Genomic DNA, 7,444 nt, shown 5'->3' on the forward strand with positions numbered 1-7,444 from the left:
CGGGGGTCGAGATCAGATTTCCTCTCTAAACAATATATGTAATTTTAATTTAAGAACTCTTATAATTTGAAATGAAAAATGTATTCCATGGTATGTTGAGCCATAGATAAGGACAGAACTGTTCCTGAAACAAGAAGAATTAAAGAAAGAAAAACGAACTGTAGTTCAGCAGTTCAGGATCAGTGATGGGGGGTGTGGGGGGGATAGAGTTTGAACACAGTGATATGATATTGAATCATGGAGTTACTAGTTTACACTTCAGTTTTTGAAGAAAACTGAAGGGACAGAAAGCAAAGTAACATTACTGAGAGGGTGATTCCCAGGGAGAGACCTCTCCTAGGTGTATCTAGAAGGCCATTTTTAGAAACGAATACATTTAATAAGGCTTACTAATATTTGTTCTGCTTTCACCCCATGCTAACTTCACTCTGATGGTCAAATGTTCTTGTGTAGTTCAAAGATTTTGATACACACACACACACACACACACACACACACACACAATAATTTTACAAAGAAATGTTACAACTTTGAGAGAAGAATGAGCCAGAATTCTAGGCTATGAGTAAGAACCTGCCTAGGTGGAAATGCTAAAATCTTAGCTTTCCTCCTGGTTTTGTTTCAGATCTTAGATAAAAGCAAGTCATTGCTAGTTTGATATCTCTGTATATATCTATTCTGAGGCACTCTTTTCTTGATTAATGAATTTATGCCTTCAGTAAATGATGGATCTACCTGAGCCTTCCGTGACACTATCTTCCCCTGAGGTGCACAAAGAAAAATCAGAGGGAGGACCTTCCCCTGCTCACTAAGCGACAGCAGAAAGAACATGAGAAAAGAACAGCTTTCTCCTTACTGAGACGCAGTAGACACCATTGCAGATTTTTAGAAAGGCCTTCCAGACAACATTCAGATGATCAGGGGTTCAGCTTGAAGAGGGACAGGTGCACGAAGCTGTTCAAAACTGACGGAAGAGCCGTTTTGCGACGTCCAGTCTGCTAGGGCTCTCAGTCAAGCACCTTCATTGGTTTCGCCATTTTAATGTCTAACCCACCGGCACGATGGTACTAAATTTGCTTTGTAATTACCCACACCTGCCATTTCTGTGCTGCCGTAACTGAAATCATTTCTGAAACTTCTCCTTGAATATCAAGCTTTAAATAAGTCAAATAGTTTGTCCGGTAAAGATTCTTATGGTTGCCACCGCAGGGGACCACAGCGCCCTAGAGTCACAGATCCGACAACTGGGCAAAGCCCTGGATGATAGCCGCTTTCAGATACAGCAAACCGAAAATATCATTCGCAGCAAAACTCCCACGGGGCCAGAGCTAGACACCAGCTACAAAGGCTACGTAAGTATCCTGGCCATCCTCATTCTGACCTGTACAAAACCACAGTTCTATGTCAAAGAACAGTTTGTCTGCAGCATAAGGGCTTTATGTGGTCTCTGAATACCATGCTGCCCTTGAACTCATGAACCTAGATGTGCAAAGCCAAGCCCTGTTATTAAGTTACCATTTGAGTAGAACTTGTCTGTTTTTAGGCCCACAAAACTGTTGTAATGACAAACCTGTTCCTTTACACTGAGCACTTAGGGAGATCATTTTCATTGAGAGCCACAAAATACTTTGGCTCCCAAAAGTCATTAGGCATTTTTCCAAATTCAACTAATAATTTGGACCAAGGTTAACCTTGGAGCAGCAGATTTTAGCTAATAGATTACTAACATGCAGTTCATGCAGTTTTTTGGGGGGTTTTTTGTTTTGTTTTTTGTAGTTCTTTTCCTGGGTTCACCGAATGACCTTGGGAATGTTTTTCTCTTCTGTTTTTAGTGTGCGCATTCTGAAGAAAACAGTTCTAATAAGAGGGATTTGGAGACAAGATAGCAAGGCATTGGATATACTACCAGTTCTATCTAGGCAGCTATTGGCTGTGTATGATAAAGTCTAGCAGAGCGTTATTTGCCCTACTTGAGTTACTGACCAGTTAATTTTTCCCTGGAGAACTACCTGTTTTCCTGCACATACTTAAGGAAGAGAATTTTAAAGCCAGTCTTTTCTCTGCCTCACATCTTCTTTCATATCCGAAAGACTGCTTAGTACAAGGAAAGAAACATGAATTTCCCCAAGTCCGGTCACAACTCATATGTTCTACTTTTTGAAATTAGGGAAGAAAACTGTTCTAGTTATGTATGTTGATTTTATTATCCTCGCAATTACAGAAGAGCCGTCAATCATGAGTTTGTTTCCTGTTCAGTTTGGCCTATTATACCAATTTCTATTATAATGAAGCCACTTTTTAAAAATACCTATGATATAGTTTTATGATAATCATACTGACATCACTGGGATTACACTTAACCTCAATCAAAAGTAATCAAAGTAACTTAATGGCATTGTGATTTGTTAAAGGCTTTATAGTAAGCACAGCAGGAGTATCTTGAAATGATTTGTTCTTTTAATCTTTGAATACGGTATCTGATATTAAAAATGAATTTGGAAGCTTTTCTTTGACTTTAGAATTTAGTCCCTTGATACCTATTAAACATGGCTTACATTTTTTGCTAAAACAGCTGGCTTTAACATTGCTGTATAATTTTAAGTATTTTAATTATTTAATGCAAGAAAGTTCCCATGAGATTTGTGGTAACATTAACATTCCCATGTTTCAATTTAAGAAAGAGAAAGAGGGAACAACTTGCCAAAAATTACATGCTACATTGCCAGCTGAGGGCTCTGAGTTTTAAATTGCAGTTTAGTTTAATCTGTTTTGATTCATGAATCTTAAAGAAATTTCAAGGACTTCTCATGCAAAATCATGTATGCACAGTACATCTTTAAGGCATTGCTTTTTGTATATGTGAATGCATCACCTGTTTAAAAGGCGTGTTTTTGAACTTTGCTTAATTTTTTTTTTTAAGAGACAGGGTCTCACACTCTATCACCCAGGCTTGAGTGCAGTGTCATGATCTTAGCCCACTGCATGCTGCTTAATTCCTGGGCACAAGCAACCTTCTCACCTTAACACCCTGAATAGCTGGGACTACAGGTGCCCACCACCATGCCTGGCTAATTTTTATATATTTTATAGAGACAGGGCCTCGCTATGTTGCCCAGGCTGGTCTCAAACTCCTGAATTCAAACAATCCATTTTCCTCTCCAACTCCTAGAGTCAACTGATCCTTCCACCTTGGCCCCCAAAGTGCTGGGATTAGAGGCAGGAGCCACCATGCCCAGCCTACCTCTGCTTCTTTTTTTTTCTTTTTTCTTTTTTTTTTTTTTTTTTTTTTGCTGGGGCTCCCCCTGTGGCATAGGCTTAGGGCAGTAGCACAATCATGGCTCACTGTAGCCTCAACCCCCCGGGCTCAGGTGATCCACTTCGGCCTCCCAGGTAGCTGAGACTACAGATGCACGCCACCATGCTCAGCCAAGTTTTTTGTATATTTTGTAGAGACAGGGTTTCGCCATGTTGCCCAGCATACCATGCTGCCCTTGAACTCATGAACCTAGATGTGCAAAGCCAAGCCCTGTTATTAAGTTACCATTTGAGTAGAACTTGTCTGTTTTTAGGCCCACAAAACTGTTGTAATGACAAACCTGTTCCTTTACACTGAGCACTTAGGGAGATCATTTTCATTGAGAGCCACAAAATACATTGCAGATTTTTAGAAAGGCCTTCCAGACAACATTCAGATGATCAGGGGTTCAGCTTGAAGAGGGACAGGTGCACGAAGCTGTTCAAAACTGACGGAAGAGCCGTTTTGCGACGTCCAGTCTGCTAGGGCTCTGTCAAGCACCTTCATTGGTTTCGCCATTTTAATGTCTAACCCACCGGCACGATGGTACTAAATTTGCTTTGTAATTACCCACACCTGCCATTTCTGTGCTGCTGTAACTGAAATCATTTCTGAAACTTCTCCTTGAATATCAAGCTTTAAATAAGTCAAATAGTTTGTCCGGTAAAGATTCTTATGGTTGCCACCGCAGGGGACCACAGCGCCCTAGAGTCACAGATCCGACAACTGGGCAAAGCCCTGGATGATAGCCGCTTTCAGATACAGCAAACCGAAAATATCATTCGCAGCAAAACTCCCACGGGGCCAGAGCTAGACACCAGCTACAAAGGCTACGTAAGTATCCTGGCCATCCTCATTCTGACCTGTACAAAACCACAGTTCTATGTCAAAGAACAGTTTGTCTGCAGCATAAGGGCTTTATGTGGTCTCTGAATACCATGCTGCCCTTGAACTCATGAACCTAGATGTGCAAAGCCAAGCCCTGTTATTAAGTTACCATTTGAGTAGAACTTGTCTGTTTTTAGGCCCACAAAACTGTTGTAATGACAAACCTGTTCCTTTACACTGAGCACTTAGGGAGATCATTTTCATTGAGAGCCACAAAATACTTTGGCTCCCAAAAGTCATTAGGCATTTTTCCAAATTCAACTAATAATTTGGACCAAGGTTAACCTTGGAGCAGCAGATTTTAGCTAATAGATTACTAACATGCAGTTCATGCAGTTTTTTGGGGGGTTTTTTGTTTTGTTTTTTGTAGTTCTTTTCCTGGGTTCACCGAATGACCTTGGGAATGTTTTTCTCTTCTGTTTTTAGTGTGCGCATTCTGAAGAAAACAGTTCTAATAAGAGGGATTTGGAGACAAGATAGCAAGGCATTGGATATACTACCAGTTCTATCTAGGCAGCTATTGGCTGTGTATGATAAAGTCTAGCAGAGCGTTATTTGCCCTACTTGAGTTACTGACCAGTTAATTTTTCCCTGGAGAACTACCTGTTTTCCTGCACATACTTAAGGAAGAGAATTTTAAAGCCAGTCTTTTCTCTGCCTCACATCTTCTTTCATATCCGAAAGACTGCTTAGTACAAGGAAAGAAACATGAATTTCCCCAAGTCCGGTCACAACTCATATGTTCTACTTTTTGAAATTAGGGAAGAAAACTGTTCTAGTTATGTATGTTGATTTTATTATCCTCGCAATTACAGAAGAGCCGTCAATCATGAGTTTGTTTCCTGTTCAGTTTGGCCTATTATACCAATTTCTATTATAATGAAGCCACTTTTTAAAAATACCTATGATATAGTTTTATGATAATCATACTGACATCACTGGGATTACACTTAACCTCAATCAAAAGTAATCAAAGTAACTTAATGGCATTGTGATTTGTTAAAGGCTTTATAGTAAGCACAGCAGGAGTATCTTGAAATGATTTGTTCTTTTAATCTTTGAATACGGTATCTGATATTAAAAATGAATTTGGAAGCTTTTCTTTGACTTTAGAATTTAGTCCCTTGATACCTATTAAACATGGCTTACATTTTTTGCTAAAACAGCTGGCTTTAACATTGCTGTATAATTTTAAGTATTTTAATTATTTAATGCAAGAAAGTTCCCATGAGATTTGTGGTAACATTAACATTCCCATGTTTCAATTTAAGAAAGAGAAAGAGGGAACAACTTGCCAAAAATTACATGCTACATTGCCAGCTGAGGGCTCTGAGTTTTAAATTGCAGTTTAGTTTAATCTGTTTTGATTCATGAATCTTAAAGAAATTTCAAGGACTTCTCATGCAAAATCATGTATGCACAGTACATCTTTAAGGCATTGCTTTTTGTATATGTGAATGCATCACCTGTTTAAAAGGCGTGTTTTTGAACTTTGCTTAATTTTTTTTTTTAAGAGACAGGGTCTCACACTCTATCACCCAGGCTTGAGTGCAGTGTCATGATCTTAGCCCACTGCATGCTGCTTAATTCCTGGGCACAAGCAACCTTCTCACCTTAACACCCTGAATAGCTGGGACTACAGGTGCCCACCACCATGCCTGGCTAATTTTTATATATTTTATAGAGACAGGGCCTCGCTATGTTGCCCAGGCTGGTCTCAAACTCCTGAATTCAAACAATCCATTTTCCTCTCCAACTCCTAGAGTCAACTGATCCTTCCACCTTGGCCCCCAAAGTGCTGGGATTAGAGGCAGGAGCCACCATGCCCAGCCTACCTCTGCTTCTTTTTTTTTCTTTTTTCTTTTTTTTTTTTTTTTTTTGAGACTGGGTCTCACACTGTGGCATAGGCTTAGGGCAGTAGCACAATCATGGCTCACTGTAGCCTCAACCCCCCGGGCTCAGGTGATCCACTTCGGCCTCCCAGGTAGCTGAGACTACAGATGCACGCCACCATGCTCAGCCAAGTTTTTTGTATATTTTGTAGAGACAGGGTTTCGCCATGTTGCCCAGCCTGGTCTCAAACTCCTGAATTCAAACAATCCATTTTCCTCGGCCTCCCAAAGTGCTGGAATCACAGGCCTGAGACACCACACTCGGCCATCTTGGCTTATTTTTAGCAGAGTGGCACAGAGGAGCCAAACACCGACACTTCTCTTGCTGAGAAAGTACAAAGTTATTTTCCCCTGAAGTTTTTGCACTCGTGAAGATTTGGGTGACAGGGGCCGGTTGTTTATGTCTGAACAGATGAAACTGCTGGGTGAATGCAGTGGCAGTATAGACTCCGTGAAGAGACTGGAGCACAAACTGAAGGAGGAAGAGGAGAGCCTTCCTGGCTTTGTTAACCTGCATAGTACCGAAACCCAAACGGCTGGTGAGTGCGTAGTGTCTAGTTCAAGAGTGAATGAAATAGAAGATCCTGAAGCACTTTGTTAAAAGCCAAGTTCCCCTCAGGCTGCTTGGCCTTCTTCTACACCGTTCTGTCCCGAGAACTTCCTTCCTAGTTGTAACAGTCTCCTTTGACAGTGAGGTGGGTGATGCATGCCATCGTGGTAGTGTTTGCCCATGTTTCATTTATTATTATTATTTTTAATATTGAGATGAAGTCTCGCTATGTTGCCCAGGCTAGACTCCAACTCGTGGGCTCAAGTAATCCTCCCACCTCCCCTCGAGTAGCTGGGATTACAGGCGTGCACTGTCACCCCACCTCTCATGTTCCAATTATTTTAATGTACCGTTTCTCACATATCTAATCAGGCATTTTATATGTGTGTGCTCAGAGCCCTGTTGTAGACAGGATCCAAGAATTGAACGATACTTCGTGCGCATGACTGCTTATTACTTCGTAAAGCTCTTTACAGTGTTAACGCCCATGTAGCTAACTTTTTTGCTTCATTATTATTAGAAATACAAATAGAAAAAACACAGCCATTGTAGCCATGTAACTGTTATTTCCAGATGACAACAACGAAAATGCCCAGTGGAATTACTTTTATTTCTGTTGCTATTTAAAGTTAGCTGCCAACCTGTGTTTAAAGCATTTCATAATACTCACGTGTGGAGGAAAATAACCTCACTGTTCTATGCATGTCTTGCCAGGTGTGATTGACCGATGGGAGCTTCTCCAGGCCCAGGCGTTGAGCAAGGAGCTGAGGATGAAGCAGAACCTCCAGAAGTGGCAGCAGTTTAACTCGGACTTGAACA

The 7,444-nt window shown here is 40.8% G+C and overlaps 1 protein-coding gene across 1 annotated transcript in view; it reads left to right on the forward strand.

Annotated features, from left to right (window-relative positions):
- SYNE1 (spectrin repeat containing, nuclear envelope 1) overlaps positions 1–7,444 on the forward strand; it is a 570,706-nt gene that overhangs the window by 540,817 nt on the left and 22,445 nt on the right. Inside the window, exons 138-140 of the mRNA XM_011996807.1 lie at positions 1,210–1,352; positions 6,488–6,614; positions 7,340–7,443. Of these exons, the coding sequence (XP_011852197.1) occupies positions 1,210–1,352; positions 6,488–6,614; positions 7,340–7,443 (374 nt within the window). The remainder of the gene's footprint in view (positions 1–1,209; positions 1,353–6,487; positions 6,615–7,339; position 7,444) is intronic.

The sequence above is a fragment of the Mandrillus leucophaeus genome, unplaced genomic scaffold (genome assembly GCF_000951045.1).
Source record: "Mandrillus leucophaeus isolate KB7577 unplaced genomic scaffold, Mleu.le_1.0 Scaffold524, whole genome shotgun sequence".
Lineage (NCBI taxonomy): Eukaryota > Metazoa > Chordata > Mammalia > Primates > Cercopithecidae > Mandrillus > Mandrillus leucophaeus.